Source organism: Gigantopelta aegis, chromosome 9 (assembly GCF_016097555.1).
Source record: "Gigantopelta aegis isolate Gae_Host chromosome 9, Gae_host_genome, whole genome shotgun sequence".
In the NCBI taxonomy this organism is placed as follows: Eukaryota; Metazoa; Mollusca; class Gastropoda; order Neomphalida; family Peltospiridae; genus Gigantopelta; species Gigantopelta aegis.
In genome coordinates, this window is record NC_054707.1 from 12,612,939 (window position 1) to 12,631,059 (window position 18,121).

The 18,121-nt window shown below is 35.8% G+C and overlaps 1 protein-coding gene across 2 annotated transcripts in view; it reads right to left on the reverse strand.

The window, feature by feature from the left end:
* Positions 1-18,121, reverse strand: part of LOC121381277 (ras-associated and pleckstrin homology domains-containing protein 1-like) — a 175,986-nt gene that overhangs the window by 6,911 nt on the left and 150,954 nt on the right. For both annotated transcript variants that reach the window (XM_041510522.1, XM_041510523.1), the window contains 6 exons: positions 12,195-12,272; positions 9,410-9,569; positions 1,930-2,051; positions 1,357-1,431; positions 897-1,043; positions 111-221 (listed from right to left, as the gene is read on the reverse strand). In XM_041510522.1, coding sequence (XP_041366456.1) covers positions 111-221; positions 897-1,043; positions 1,357-1,431; positions 1,930-2,051; positions 9,410-9,569; positions 12,195-12,272 — 693 coding nt within the window. The remainder of the gene's footprint in view (positions 1-110; positions 222-896; positions 1,044-1,356; positions 1,432-1,929; positions 2,052-9,409; positions 9,570-12,194; positions 12,273-18,121) is intronic.

An 18,121-nucleotide genomic window follows, 5' to 3' on the forward strand; every position in this document is an offset into this window, starting at 1 on the left:
TTCTTCTTCCAGCCCAGCCCGTAATACACCTCAACAAACTCAAACTGATATCCACTCAAATTGATACCCACTCAAACTGATACCCACGTACTATGACATGTAATAAATACCTTGAGAGCGAAGCAGTAGTCTGTGGGAGCGTGATATTTCTTCTTCCAGCCCAGCCCGTAATATACCTCAACAAACTCAAACTGAACCAGACACACCAAGTCTTTTGGTGCCTGAAAACACATCAAAACAAAAACATATACAAAATTTATATTCATGGGTATTCAAATCTGTCTGATCATCGTGGTATCAAATATTAGTGGCTGTATATTAAACGTGTTTCTGATCGTTCTAATATTTTTACTAGGTTAAATTTCATTTTATTTTTTAAAATATTATTTTTTCATACATACAAAATTATTTGAAGACAAAATCCAGTTTGGGCTTCTTATAAATATTAAGATGACCAGAAACACATTGAATATACAGACACTGATATTCTAAACAAGAAAATATATTTAATTTGTAAGTTTAATCGTAGAAATATTTTATTAGTCAGAAACATCTTACAATGCAGCAAACTCAGGAATGTCCCTTTAATTAAAAATATTTTACTTTACTGGAATGTGTCAACGATATTTGAATCATGGATTGGTGTGAGTGCCTACAAGCTACATGTATTTAAACATGTGTGGGGTTATGCTCCTATGATACACTGTTATCTTTGGAAGGCCTCAATCGTGATTTTCTACCCTATGGAGCACTAAATAACAGTATTGGCTGTTTGAAAGGTTGGTACATTTAGTAGGACCCCCCGCCTCCTCCCCAAACGAAAACCACATTCATAAACAAATATATTTTTGTAATCTATAGGGGAAGTCTGTCAGAAAACAAAACAGATCTGTTACCTTGCTGGTTTTTCCTCTAGGGTTGTAGTACAGGCCAGATGCTCGTAAGACAAAGAAATATTTTTTCCATGCTTTCTTCCCGTCCGACTTGAGATAGAGAGCTCCTTCCACATCGGGTACATGAGAACCAGGCCGCGTAAAGAATTCCTACAACATACAAAACAAACCATCACAGAACAACTCTTTGTAAGATAAATGGAAGGAAGGGAACTCTTTTTACGTGCCCATATCCCAAAGGTTCAGGCACGCCCACCCCGGACTTAGCCTCTGACATCGCCAGTGACCAATTCCTATAAATGGTATCCAACAGCTACTCAGAGATCTTTTATATGCATTTTCCCACAGATAAAACACAACATACGAGGGCCATTGATATACCATTCTTAGCACACAGGTTGAGAGGGAGGAGAAACCCAATCAGAGATTGGATCCACCGAGAGGATTCGATCTAGTGTCTCACCTGTATCAAGTTATCTTGTTGTTTCGGACTCAAAGAAATTCCTTTCTCAGACGACGTTCCCATCAACAGGTACTTCTGTGAAATGAAACCAAAGAGTAAAACTATTTAATATGAACCTTTAGTCACAGGTGTTATTGACAGTGGTCATGAGACAGAGAGCTTGCGAACAATTTGATTGGTACCATCATCTAACGGTATGCATAAAAACCAGTCTAGCAAATAACCGTGATTGCTTGCCAGGAATGACTTTCTGTCAGAAAATAGTTTGAGGGTACGTAGTTAAAAAACAAAAAACCAGATCATAAGTGCTCCTACTAGGTAGTTACGGGTTTCTTATCATTTGAAATTGAACACTGAATGTTATGTACTTTATTAAATTTAAAACAGCAGTTCTATTACCATTATCTATTTAAACATTTTAAAAATAGACCCATGAATTTCCAAGATTTTAGGATGTGTAAATTTACCCTTCGTACCCTCTGGCAGAAACCCTAATCCTGGACATGTCTTGCATTAATAAGTTTCTTATTTAGATGTAACATACACACATGATATGACTGGCATTGTGCTCACCTCTGGGTGTTGAAATATTTCGTATTTTTCTTGCCGTTCTTCAAAGAGAATTTTGTTTTTTGAATCTCTCGTCCACATGACCATGTTCTCAACCAAGGTGTCGTGATCCTCAAGAATTCTCTCTGAAACATATAAAATATTAAAAATTAAATACATGTAAATAAAAAAAATTAAAATGTAATGAACACGGACTATTTTGTTCTGTATCATTTCATGATTCCCATCGATACCCGTCGGTGGGCGCATTGGGCTATTTCTAGTTCCAGCCAGTGCTCCACAACAGGTGTAACAAAAGCTGTGGTATGTACTATCCTGTCTGTGGGATGGTGCATATAAAAGATCCCTTGCTGCTAATCAAAAAGAGTAGCCCATGAATTGGCAACAGCAGGTTTCCTCTCTTCATATCTGTGTGGTCCGTAACCATATGTCTGATGACATATAACCGTAAAAAAAATGTGTTGAGTGCATCGTTAAATAAAACATTTCTTTCTTAGCAAGATTTCGCGCTTGTGTGAATCCTTGATTTTGGATCATAAACAAAAGATTATAAGAGGAATCCCAAATATCTAGATTACATCATTTTAATGACTGGTGGAATAAAAAATACAAATCTTCAACTCAGTGTTTGAAATAATACCAGGTGATTATCTCAACTAATGTTACATAGCTGTAAGAAACTAGTTTTTGTTGATAAATTATACCTCTTGTAAAATCAATAATACACTTTGACAAATTGAACAGTAATTATGCTCTAATTGTCTGCAAAATGTTTGAAGACTATTTAGTATTTACTTAGAGAATGAATAACAGAACCTACCATTATAAATTTGCTATCGGACAATGATGACCGATTTTCTTATTTAAGACTTCCTTGTAAACAAAATGTATCAGTCACAATTACACAGCTTGGTAAAAAGTTTGTTTAAAATCTATACTAATAAAGTAATCTTCAATGAAAATAAAATAATTATAATTTATGAATCTTCTCTTAAGTTTTAAAGAAATTTCTTAAAGAAATGAATACTATTATTTATAGGTACATGCACTTGCGTATCAGTGACTAAGTTAAGCAGATATACTACACAGCCTGAGCAATAGACAACATGGGCACATTTACCACACAGCCTGAGCCAATGTTGAAGGGGCTATTCCAAGTTTTCAGCCTTAGCAAGACTTCCATTTGTAACCCCCAACAAATTAAACACACGGTTGTGGGACAGCTGGTTGTGGGACAGCGTATGTCATGGGAAGAAACCCAATATGAGAACAGGCAAATGTTCTACCAAGAGAGAGCTATATCCCTTCCTAATTACATCAAAATGTATTTGTACACCAAAATGTATGACTGTAAATGCCATAGATTTGAACTGATAATGTCATTCCTGATATTGTTTGACCAAATGCAACATGGCAATATGGACCAACTGAACTTTACCACCTGCTGTGCCAACTATAGGCCAAGAGGACGCAACTCAAGGAATGTCTCACATTGGGACTGTATATATGAATGTATATTCCCTCCCCCCATCTAAATACAGGGGTATCGGAATGTGTTAAATAATAAAATAGAAACATAGAAACATATTTTATTTCTTAAGTCAGGGAACATTTTGTTTTAGACATTTTGATTGGCAACAGTCTGTTTATCAACTTGAAAATCATTTAGCAACTGCTGCAGGCACAAATACTGGAATTTATGCTGGGGGGGGGGGGGGGGGGGGGGGGGGAGGTATAGACTGTAGCCAGCAAGGTTTAAAATGATCATGCTTTCCCAGAAAATATACTGAATCTAAGCAGGGATGTTTGACTCTCAACCCCCCCCCCCCCCCCCCACCCATCCACCCGAACCTGCACATGTAACTGTGTGCTGTTTAATTTGAAAATTGTGTTGCGATTTCTGAAACTTATGTACCATAGCAAATTGCGATGTGTGTCGTCTCAGTACTGGTGATGGTCATTCTGGCTCACACTGCAGTAATAAAACCAGTAATGATACAGTGAATCACCAATGGTTTCAACCAATAACCATAAACAGAAAGGCTGACTCACATCTAGCAACTGCCTTGGAATAGCCGACAGTCTAAATTTAAACCTCAGCTCCATCACAACTAACTGCTGTGTAAATCAACAGGGAAGCAAACTCTCCCCATCTACTGCTGTGACAAACTGACAATTAGAACACTATACCGCTCAGCTGTGTCTAGTGGGCAAGGCACAATTAGCCTTACCACATACGGTATACTAACATCACACAATTTATTGCTCTTGCAATTGGTGTTAACAAACAGTTCGAGAAATATCTTACAGATACTTGGTCCTCAAAAAGAAAGGTATTTTTTTCTGATAAAAACTAACAATGTGTGTTAATCTATACTCAACAAAATTAATTAAGGACAATTGGATTTTTTGTAATTCTTTGCTAATGTCATATTATTTTAGCAATGTCTGACAACAGATGACTTTTAAAAATGATTTCGTTAAACAAGACAAACTTTTAACTGTCCACAAAAGAGAGCTGGGGCCCAATTTCACAAAACACTGTGAGCCTAGTTTTTCATGTAAACGTAAATCTACATCTACAACTAAACCACGGTTCTTATTAGAAAGAAATGTTTTATTTAACGACGCACTCAACACATTTATTTACGGTTATATGGCGTCAGTCATATGGTTAAGGACCACACAGATTTTGAGAGGAAACCCGCTGTCGCCACTATATGGGCTACTCTTCCAATTAGTAGCAAGGGATCTTTTATTTGCACTTCCCACAGGCAGGATAGCACAAACCATGGCCTTTGTTGAACCAGTTATGGATCACTGGTCGGTGCAAGTGGTTTACACCTACCCATTGAGCCTTGTAGAGCACTCACTCAGGGTTTGGAGTCGGTATCTGGATTTCACAAAACACCGTGAGCCTAGTTTTGTATGTAAACGTAAATCTACAACTAAACCACAGTAACGTAAAATGTTAGGGCTGAATTTACGAAGCCCGTTTTAAGACTTACACATGTGTAACTACACACACTTACTATGCTTAAACACCTGCTTTTAAGAAAACAGGCTTAATAAATTTGGCCCATGATGTTCAGTGAAATGGGCCCCTGGTCTTAAGGGTAAGCACGACATATGGTTCCCACTCTGTCTATAGGAGGACTACCACTTTATAGCATATGCCAGTACAACAAGCACCAAAAATTGTTTTACAGCTGCCATAAACAAAGAAGGCACATGTTCAAATTATTTTGAGTGCGAAATACCTAAATTTCAGTTGGTAATTACAACATTATACATAGTTAATAACACTTTGTTACTGATTGTACTTTTATCTTTTATTTCCCGTATGTAAGCTGGAAACTAAAAGCTCAGTATCATTTATAAAGGTATTATTTATATTCTCCTATTTTTACAGATATGTATATATTTTTTTCTTACACACCCGTTGGTGAGAACACCATGTATATTTTTTGATAACACATAGCTGTTTACACACATATGTGTGTTAACAATTTCAAGACATACGACTGGCTGCTCCTAGGTGATGACCAGGCCACCAATGCCATACGTCCAATAAAAAAACAGCAGTGGAAATTGATTACACTGCAACTTAGTTAACCTGGCAATCATGTGTGTGACGCTTAAGTCAGATACAAGTGCAACGGCTGTAAATAACTTTTAATCAAAAGTAATGTTAAAATTTGTTAAAACCTGGGTTTTTTAGGATATGTAAGAAAGAGAATAATACATCCGTGTCCGTTAGATACCATTTATCTCACAAGTTGTTTAAAAATGTATCAGACTCGCTTTCACTCGTTAAGATACATTTTAAAACAACTCGTTGTGAGATAAATGGTATCTAATGGCCACTCACGTTACTGTATTATTCTCTATGTACCAATAAGCTCCAATTTCTATGGTCAAAGAAAGAAAAAGAAAGAAAGAAATATTTTATTTAACGATGCACTCAACACATTTTATTTACGGTTATATGGCATCAGACATATGGTTAAGGACCACACAGATTTTGTGAGGAAACCCTCTGTCGCCACTACATGGACTACTCTTTCCGATTAGCAGCAAGGTATCTTTTATTTGCGCTTCCCACAGGCAGGATAGCACAAACCATGGCCTTTGTTGAACCAGTTATGGATCACTGGTCGGTGCAAGTGGTTTACACCTACCCATTGAGCCTTGCGGAGCACTCACTCAGGGTTTGGAGTCGGTATCTGGATTAAAAATCGCATGCCTCGACTGGGATCCAAACCCAATACCTACCAGCCTGTGGACCGATGGCCTAACCACAACGCCACCGAGGCTAGTTCTATGGTCAAAGTCAAGAATTAAAAAGACTCCACCTAAAATTTAAAAAGCTATTTCCCCAGCATAATTACACGTACTTGAAAATACTACCATGTGAAAGTGCATGAAGTATTTCCTGATGTAATTGCATTGTACTTGAAAGCAAATGTATTGCCACAGGAAAATGCACAAGCGTTTATTAGGTTCAACAACCGTAAATACATTTATCTGTATTGAACCACAATCTCGAGTATATTAGTGACCTGGTTTGTTTAATCACACCACAAGCTAAAGCATATATGTATGGTTGCACATGGCAGAGTATTTTTTTCTAGAGGGTAAAATGGAAAAACATCCATACCCTCAAAACTACAGACATTGTTTTTAGAAGAAAAAAAGTAGTTGAAGTGTTCTAGTAAGCTTTGCAACAAGTCAACGACATGCAACAACAGTGCACTATAGTTTTGATTCATTTATTATTAACAGTTATGGCACTTACGTAACATAGTGATACTTTTCTGAGATCACAAAGGAAAAATAACTTTAAAAATGGATAAAAACTGGTGGAAATATCCTACATGGTATCATATTTGTTGATGCTCTTAACTTAGAAAGGTATTCTACTGCCAGAATACATTCTAGTTGTTTCAATGGAACTGCCTCAATGACATTTAAAAGACTGATAATAATTAAGAACCCTCCGAGTATAGCAATGGAGTGCTTTACTGGACACATTTAGAACAAGACTGTTCCAGTTCGCCCCCACAACTCTGTTTTCTGGCCAAATCCAGCTGTTTTTCATGCTATTTTTCTGAACAAGAAGTTTTTCTTGCAAAGTCATAACCCAAGGCCATAAAAAAAAACATCACTGGATGGACCAAGAACCTAAGCTGACATTATTGGTTAATATAATAATAATATTTAGAGAGAAAATAATAACCGAAAAGACACTAATAAATATTTATGTGCTTTCCAGACATAGTAGAGTTAGGACAGACCGTTGCCAGATGATGGCAGTGTTATTGGATGCCAAAGAAATATAGAAACTAGGTATCATAGCTGCTCTCACAATTGTTGTTTTAATATTTAGATATTTAGCATGGATCATACTTTAAGTGTCTTCCCATAATCAGAGGAGATGATAGGGTGAAGTCACTTCTCTATTTAACTTTAAGAGGGAGAAGTTTTTAACATGATGAGACTTTTATTGTTTGCTATATGGTTTTGTGGTGCTAAATCATTGCCTCAAAGACTCAGATAACTGACAATCCGTATATATATATTTTTCACCATTAATCTGCTACTGTTCACAAAGGATTTGGCATCTAGTATTTTTACAATGAGACATTGATTTCATTGCAGAGATCATGACATGGCTAAGTGAAGGTGATCAAAGAAAGGTTGTTTTTTAATCACTTCAACTGGTTGGGCGAGGCCTCCGTAGTGAACCTTTCTTCATTTCCATTAGCTGCTATCTCTAATCCACATAAGAAATCAATATTTGTCACATTATCATTCAAAAGATCGGATTAATTATTAACTGAATAGTGTTACAAGACATGTCTATCAAGGATGTGATCCTATCCATGAGTTGTGGAAATACACAAGTTTAATAAAACAGCAGCTGTGTTTGTGTTTTGATTTCTTTTCTACTGTTTTTTACAATAAACTTTTATTTTACCAGAAACATAGATAATGTCAGGCTGAATCAATGAGTATTGGGAAGAAATAGTGCAGCTCTGAGCTTAAACCAATACTTTTAAAACTCACAAAAATGTTATGATTATGTTTTCGGTGCCAATCAACCATGTGTCTTCACTCATGAGTTGTACAATGTCCATAAACTGGAATGGCTGAGACTCCAGTGACATCATTTTATGAACATGAAGTCTGTCATTACAATTTATGTCAGAACTATAATCATGATTATTGGTGGAGCAGTATCCCTGTATTCTAGATTTATAGCTTCCTGGTATACAAAGGCTGCACATGTGGTCATACAAATGTCCATACTGCAAACATACCAGGCATTGAATTTGGAGGATTTTTTTTTTTTTTTAGCATTCTACCAGAATCATAAACGTGATCTAATATAGATATTTTCTCTGTCTCATGGTCCATTCCTTGACATGGTGAGGTAGCTTGCTTGTCTCAATGACTCAGAGAGCTATGCCAGCTGGACAATCAGCTCCTAGTAGGGTCACCCAAGCTGGACTGGTAAAAGGGTAGACTAGACTAATATGGACCAGACAAACAGAGAACTTGAGTCAAGAAAGACAACCGTCTAGGAGAAGCAAACTCCAAAATCAAAACTGGGCTGGAGAGGCTCAGAATCCTAGTACGGAAACTCTCCTAGGAGAAGGAAAACTCCAAACTCAAACCAAGTCCACTGAAGTCAGAGTACAGAAGCTATGCATCAGCATTAGCGTGGAAACTGAAAGGAAATGTCTGTACATGCACCAAGCTCTACAATCAGATATTTTGTGATTCTGTCTCACAATCTCATACTTCTGAGCCAAAATCTAGGATTCAAGGAAACACAGCATCAGGCTAAATTCACGGCCTGCATTCAGTTATGTTTTCACCCTGGTTTGGGGGTACAGAATTGAACATGGACCTTCCAAAGAAAGAACCCCCCCCCCCCCAATCTGCCCCTCCCCACCAAAAAAAAAGGATCTATGGAGGGGCAGTGCAAATGAACTATCCCTAAAGTTACCATGATCATTTAATGGTCTATGGTCTAAGAATGACACACTCCTCTGTCAAGCTGCACCCAAAATAAGTAAAAGATAATTCCTCGGAACTACTAGATGCTATAACCCAGAAGTACATACTCATGAACAGAATCTGATATTTGTACAACCCAGAAGTACATACCCATGAACAGAATCTGATATTTGTACAACCCAGAAGTACATACTCATGAACAGAATCTGATATTTGTACAACCCAGAAGTACATACCCATGAACAGAATCTGATATTTGTACAACCCAGAAGTACATACCCATGAACAGAATCTGATATTTGTACAACCCAGAAGTACATACCCATGAACAGATCTGATATTTGTACAACCCAGAAGTACATACCCATGAATAGAATCTGATATTTGTACAACCCAGAAGTACATACCCATGAATAGAATCTGATATTCTTTACAACTACAACATGTACACACATACCCATGAAGAGATCCGGCATGTGTTCGATGACCGTCAGCTTGGTGTTGAGTCGCATGTGGTTTTTATCAGTCAGCAGGCTGGTCACATGACCCACGGTCATCTTCTCATCCACCAGGATACTCTTACTGCTTCCATCTTTCGCAAACGCTCGCACGAACAACTGGAAAATAAAATTATATTAATCAAGGAACTTGGATAATATTGCTCCCATCTTTTGCAAATGCTTGAAGAAACAAGTGAAAAACAAAGTTTTATTAATCAAGAAACTCAAATAATATTTCATTTTGCTATCATCTTTCACAAATGATCAAACAAACAAATGAAAAACAAAAGTGTATTAATCAAAGATCTCAGATAATATTGCTGCCATCTTTCGCAAAAGCTCGCACAAACTTTGATTAAACAAGGAACTCGGACAATTAATACTGCTGTCTTCTTTTGGAAATGTTCTCACAAACAACTGAAAAGCAGAACATTTGTATCAATCAAAGAACTCGGATACAATAACCTACTGTTGCCATTTTTCACAAATGCTAACAAACTAAAATAAAAACATTTGTATCAATCAAAGAACTTATTGTTCTCATTTTTTTAACGCTTCAATAACATATTGTTGGCATCTTTTACTAATGACTATAAACAACTGAAAAGAACAAATATAATATTACATCAACTCAAATAACTTAGCAGTACCACTGTTGAACAAATAATCTGAAGGAAAACAAATAAAAAATGGCAACAATGGCGTACAAATAATTCAAAAAAAAAAAGGATCATACAATTGAAAAAATATTGATATAATTTTAATCATCTGTAAAAGCCTCTGGTTATGTGTATAAACAGATGCTTTCGTGACTAAACGCAATCCTATAAGACAAATTCTGTGTATATCAGCAGATGTTTTTGAGTGCAGAAATACTAAACAGTTAATCAATCACACTGGCAGATTAATTTGTCTGAGTGTAAAGTAAATGATTTAATAATTGCAAACTGATTCCGTAAAAAACCCGTACTTTCCATCTTTAAAGAGTAGACAGATTTTGTGACCTTGACCTTAGAGCGTGACCAGAGTTCACCAGCAGCAATTTAGAGAGAGTAGCAGGCCGTGATTGAATCACTAAAATACCGTACCATTATTTAGTCATCCCCGGAGGAAACGACGAATTGATATCGATCCGCTGGTTCAACATGTGGGGGTGTTAATAATGAATGGAAAAGAAATGGGCTAACTAACTAATCATTATTCAAACTGTAGTCCAGTATGCTCTTTAAAAATGGATCCATATGATTATGAACCAACAAAAAGTTGTATGTGTGTAGTTTAGACAAATCGGGCCAGATTTTACAAAGCCTGTTTTTGACTTACATGTGTGTAACTACATACATTTTCAATGCTTCAACTGCTGAATTTAAGAAAAACAGGCTTCGTAAATATGGTCCATAATAAATAAACTTTTGTCTTGTTTAATGACACCACTAGAGCTAGCTAATAGTTTAGTCAGGTGTCATCAGATCATTTCAATAGTATTAATTATGAAATGCACTCTGCAAACAAATGCTGTAAACCAGGGGCCTATTTTACAAAACATAGTAAGTTTACATCTGCGACTATCAGTTATACCGGGCATACATTTACGCATGTTTGGCATCTATTTCACAAAGAAATTTACATCATTACAGAAGATGAAGCATGTTAAGAATAAAAGAACGTGAAAAACGTGTACTTTCAACTATATTTGTTGTACTATAATAGTAATAAAAATTGTGGTTTAGTCGTAGATTTACGTTTACCTGCAAAACTAGGCTTACAATGTTTTGTGAAATTGGGCCCTGGGTCCTGTTCCACGAAATGATCTTAACCCTAAGATCACCTAACTGCACAGCTAATATATGCACTTAAGGTGATCTTAGGGCTAAGATCACTTTGTGGGAAGGGGCTCTGATCAAGATTGTACAGTTTTTCTCTTGCCAATATGCAACTTAGCACAAATTTCAAGATATTGAGACATTGCCTTATGTATGTGAACTCTAATCTGGAAAATAATGTGTGTGTATAGATTTTGCAACTTGAAGCTGGGCACGAACAATCCAAAATTTATATGCCCACATCTTTTTCACAGGTTATAGTATCTGAAATTTCTAAGCTTAATAATTGCCATAGTGTATTAATCAACTTTTAATATGTGTACTTATTTCAATTCATACTAATAACTGTTACAGTGTATTTTATACAAGTTTTATTACATGTACTTATTTCAATTCATACTAATAACTGTTACAGTGTATTTTATACAAGTTTTATTACATGTACTTATTTCAATTCAAACTAATAACTGTTGCAATATATTAATCAAGTTTTAATACATGTAATACATGTACTTATTCAATTCATACTAATAACTGTGACAGTGTATTAATCAAGTTTTAATACATGTACTTATTTCAATTCATTCTAATAACTGTGACAGTGTATTAATCAAGTTTTAATACATGTACTTATTTCAATTCATTCTAATAACTGTGACAGTGTATTAATCAAGTTTTAATACATGTACTTATTTCAATTCAAACTAATAACTGTTGCAATATATTAATCAAGTTTTAATACATGTAATACATGTACTTATTCAATTCATACTAATAACTGTGACAGTGTATTAATCAAGTTTTAATACATGTACTTATTTCAATTCAAATACATTTTGGCAATTTAGCAAATTAAATGTGATTTTTTTTTTATCTATACGACTAAAGTGTATCACTAAAAAGTTTGGTGAAATCTCACCTTGCGTATTTTGGCTTGCTTTATCTTCTCCAGGGCAATCCTTATCTTTTCCGCTTTTAGCCGGGCTCTTTGTTCCTCCTGCAAAACGGAAAACCAGTCTGGTTAATTTACTCATTACCAATGATACTGCTGCTGTATTACCGATGCAAGCAACACACAAAAACACAGCAGACAGCTGGGCTCAGGCCAAGTCAAGCATGGAAGGTACACAAAAAAAAAAAAAAAAAAAAACAGAGAGGAAAAAAAACCCCAAGACAGTTGTGAGGAGAATAATTACCTAGAGACAGGTACATCTGTTTGTTTGATTTACTGTTCAAAGCCTCAAATTGTCACAACGGAGACACAAACAAATTCCTTTGTCAAATAACACAGAATACTTGTAATACAATGTATCTAAAATAACACAATATTTCTTATGTCAACATCACAAAATAATTCTATCAAAATCACATATAAAAATTCCTTTATAATAACACGAAATTCTGTTGTCTAAATAACACAGAATAATTAAAGTCAAAATAATACAATAATTCTGCTGCTAAAATCAAATTTAAAATGTCTTGTCATATAACACACAATAAATCAGATGTCTAAATAACAGAACAATTCTGATGTCAAAAGAATAATGAATAATTCTGAAATGTCTAAATGTTAAACTATACACAATATGGATTAACAGTCATGTCAAAATATTGAATACCAACACATTCAAAAAGGACAACTGTGATGTCAAAATGTTTAGACACAACACATCATTTTTATATCCAACTGTTGAAACACAAGACAACACAGTATAATCTTGATGTGAAAATGTTCACAGATGCCAGTGATGATATGTGTATGTTTCAGGTGCAGGTCACCTACTCTGTGATCAATTCTGGCAGGACCGGAATTGATAAACAGGATCATATTAAATACAACAATGCAAGCCAAGCCCAAGAAACAGCCATGTAGGATCCCTCAGGAACTTTCTCACATGTCACACTACGTGGATGCCTTGCTCAACTGTATTAACATAGTTTATCAATAACTACATTACTGACTTATAAAAGTCAATCACCATATGATAGTAGTTACAAAGTAGTATTTAGAGCAGCAATTGTAGTAATAGTAGTAGCAGCAGTAGCAGCAGTAGTAGTAACAGCAGTAGCAGTAGTAGCAGCAGCAGTAATAGTAGTAGCAGCAGTAGTAGCAGTAGCAGCAGCAGCAGTAGCAGTAATAATAGTAGCAGCAGCAGCAGTAGTATAGTAGTAGCAGCAACAGTAGTAGCAGTAGCAGTAATAGTAGTAGTAGTAGCAGCAGTAGCAGCAGAAGTAGCAGTAGAAGTGGTTGTAGTAGTAGTCCTTCCCAGCTTCCATGAACATTGTTTTTTGTAAATAATTCCAGGATGATTTAACATAAAAAGATGTGATGGTGGTGGTGGTGATGGTGATGGTAGTGGTGGTGGTGGTGGTGGTGGTGGTAGTAGTAGTAGTAGTAATATAGTAGTAGTGGTGATTGTGTTGGTTGTGGTGGTGTTGATAGTGGAAGTAGTAGTAGTAGTAGTAATAATAGTAATAGTAGTAGTAGTAGTAGTAGTAGTAGTAGTAGCAGTAGCAGCAGTAGTAGTAGCAGTAGTAATAGTAGTAGTAACAGTAGTAGTAGTAGTAGCAGTAGTAGTAGTAGTAGCAGTAGTAGTAATTGTAGTAGCAGTAGTAACAGTAGTAGTAGTAGTAATAGTAGTAGCAGTAGTAACAGTAATAGTAGTAGTAGTAGTAGCAGCAGCAGCAGCAGTAATAGTAGTAATAGTAGTAGTAGCAGTACATGTATACTTTAATGGACAGGTGATAATCTAGGAGACAGTTTGTTTAATGATTACCACCAACATGGTCTCACAGTTACATTATACATGTAGTGTTAGAATTAAGGGTGTAAAAATCATTGTTCACAAGTGACTAGGAGAGAATGAAGATGCAAAACTGCAGATCAATATTCAAGAAAATCAATGACCTCTCAATAGGGGTGACAGATGATATTGAACATCTCACAGACTGCCACAGGACTTAACCAGAGCAATAAAAAAAGATACCTAGACTTTACATTACCAGATTAATAAAAACAGATATCTAGACTTGACTTAACCAGACCGATAAAAACAGATATCTAGACTTGACTTAACCAGACCAATAAAAACAGATACATAGACTTGACTTAACCAAACCAATAAAAACAAATATCTAGACTTGACTTAACCAGACCAATAAAAAAACAGATATCTAGCTGAACTTGACTTAACCAGACCAATAAAAAAACAGATATCTAGCTGAACTTGATTTAACCAGACCATTAAAACAGATACACAGACTTGACTTAACCAGACAATTAAAAATACATTGTCAGTTCTCAGGAACCTGTAGCAATGCTACACAAACACAATAAATTGGAACACCACTCTAACAACAACAATAAAAAAAATACCTATTTAGACTTGGTACCTCTCTAAAATCTGTACATGCATAAAAGATGATAATAACAAACACACACATGTACATGTAAGGAAACTGACACATGTGGAGGAAATACAGATCGGGTGTTGATTTCATACAAAACACCTTCGTGTATTTCACCAATACATTCGGCTCGTGCCTAAAACAATTGACAAACAAGTTTCCACGTGGACTAGAAGCAACACCGTGACTACATGTATTGACTATGGAACATTTCTCCACTATCGGAGGAAGCATCATTTCCCCCTGGTATTCCACGAAGATTGCTGTGGGGTTTTTTTTAGTATTCTGTGATGCCCCAGCTATCAGGTGGAGATATTTATGACTGCACAGATGAGGTATCACCTGGTGGAAGAGCTTCCCCTGCTCACAGCAGCCCCATCGATCTGACACATGCACCGTTTCTAACACTTCCTTGTCTCCCGCAAGATTACCATGCAGTTTGAAGATCAGGTTTCTTTCAATTAAAAAAAAATGCTATGTTCTGTTTTCTGGATATTCAAGTGCATGGCCCCGTTAGGTTTGCTAATTCTCTACCAATTTACCATGTTGGTTTTCTTGTGTGTTTTTGTTTGGGTTGGGTTTTTTGTTGGTTTTCAAAATTAATAGCGATGTGGATGTCATCATCATAAAAAATGATGATCATGAGATGGGTGGAAAACATACAGATGATGATGATGATGATGAAGAAGATTATAATAGCTGCTGTCTTCATCAGGAAAGGCAAGTGATATACACACACACACGTTCCCCTCTACATTTGCCTGATTTGCATGGAAAGGTTTAGGAGAGCTGCAAATTGAATGCCTTGCAATAAACCTTTTAATGAATTCCTTTTGAAACTTTATTTGATAACTCTTCACCTTGCCTTGATTTTACTCAAGGCGAAGACTTAGCAGGGCAGGACTCGAATTTAACAACGGCCATACGGCAAATTGCTGCAATGACCTAGTCATATGCCCCAATGCCCTGAAAAATTAAACAAGAGTATCATGGCCAAACTGACTGTGCCTTATTTCACATGGTACTAACTGGCTATCATACTCAAACACAACTCCTGAATGTTGTTATATTATTATACAATGGGTACTTTTCTTTTATTATATACCTATTCAGTCTTACTATAGTGATAAAGACATTTTCAAAACGTGTAATAAATTTATTTTGTATTACATATATGTGCCATCTGGACCGGAACTTTTAAATGGGGAATTCCCTTTTTATTTTTACTGCAGTTAGTGCCTTTTATTTACTGACGTCATATATGATTTACAAATGACGTCACATCGTATTTGAAACATTACACAATGCTGCCACAGAGTATGATTCTTAACATTAAGTGAATCCATGAAAGGAGTCTTGATCATAGATTTAACAAAGTGTTGTTATGACGTTAAATTAAAAAACGTTTTTATAAAACATAAACGAAGGTATGTATTAAATACAGAAGTTCACATACTTTGTTTATGCTTCCTATTTATTGAACTTGTTTATTTTGCGAAAGAATATACCACTTAACTGCTATGCGGTCTCATGGTATATATTCTTGCGCAAAATAAACTTGTGCAATAAATAGGAAGCGAAAACAAAGTATGTGAAGTTCTGTATATATATATTAATGAAAGTTGACTTACTGCCTTGCCTTCTAGCCATATAATGCTCTAAATCAAAATCTCCTTTGGTCTAGGACAAATGGCCTTGCCCTATAATTTGCCTAATTTGTAGCAGTGTGCCCAAGACAGAATGCTTGAACCTTAATTGGATAAAAGCACGAAAGTAAGTAAGTAGAAATGGAATGAATGAATGAAGTGCAAACTGTTTTCAAATTAAACATATGACCATCAGTCTACTGGGAGCCTGCCAGAGAATGGCCACGGCATGCAACACACACGTTACATGCACTGCTATAGTGAAGACACCCACCGCTGAAAGTAGTGTATATGTACCAGTGTATATGTACCAGTGTATATGTACCAGTGTATATGTACCAGTCTACATCCGTGTGATAAATTACCTCAATCATAGCTAGTCTCACGGTGGTATTTGGTTCTGATCTGATCCATAGATACAACAAAAAGCTTAATTACACTCCACAGAGATAAGTCAGACGGCACAGTGGGAATGAAGGAATGTTGGTCATTGGGTTAGTTAGTATGGATTTCAATTCCATGGGCATGCTGGGCTAAGTTCTTATTAACATATAATAAAAATAAAAATAAATCAATCAGCTACATAAACAGTGGCATGATTGTGTCACAGTTATAAATATATATAAGTACAATGTTGTTAAAGCTTATTTTTCAGCTTCAATAAAAACTTCTCCAATTTATACGAAGTACGAACATCAATACTGACATTTTTACTATGTATGTATACATTTATATGACAAACAAGTCTATTCCCATGTGTTCAGAATACACTTAAAACTTGCAGACCTTGGTTCCAAAATGGACACTGAGTTTGATTAATCTACAAACTGTAACCCATCTAGATAAAGTTATAGTAGAGTGAAATGAGAATATGTGACTTTAAAATGGGGAAATGCCATAAAAAACAAATGATTAAAGCTTATCTTTATAACTGTAACTTCTCAAAGGTATGTGCCTTTTTAGAATTATGAAAAAAATGTGTTTCAGGGTAAACTGCTGGATGACCAGAATCACTTTTGATGTATGGAAATGGATATCTAAACAATAAAATGTAAGTAACTTCTAATTTAATTATCAAAAATGGCTCTAATAGTGAAAAATATGTTGTAGCATTTAAAAGCTAGGGTCTGCATGTCACACTAACAGTGGAGGTGTCCCAAATGGCGAAGTGGTGAGATAATACAGTTGTACGAGACCTAGATTCATTTATCAACTGCATCAAAACATAATTATCGAAGAATTTCGTCACAGGAAAAAATTTAATATAATGTACATGATCAATTCTAAATGGCTAAATCTTTTCCCTTTGTTTTTTTAAATATACCCAAGAGTGTTGACAAAATAGATGCACAGTAATCTAAACACACCAGATTAGTGGGTGCAGAGAGTGAGGTTTGTAAATGACATGTTAAAACAGTGTATGCTGATGGCTGTAACATATCACACAGAAAGCAAACTGTCAGGCCCCAATTACAGCTGCAGCAAGACAAGCTAATGCATACAAATAGCCCACAAAGACAACCGCGCTCCAAATACCGCTCCGAATACCGGGTGATGTATCGGGACTTGATAAAGACATATAGCCTCAACTTAAGGGTTCAACTGAGACGCAATTTCATTTAATAAGCTCCGAGCCTTTGACGTCAGAAGAGGGGAATCTGTAATCTCGAAACGTGTTTTGATAAAATGAACGAGCTTCGAGTTTGAGCTTCATCTATTTATGTATCGATGAGCACTCAACTACAGAAGTGTGTGTATGCTGCACTGGTGGAGGAGGATATTACTCAATCTT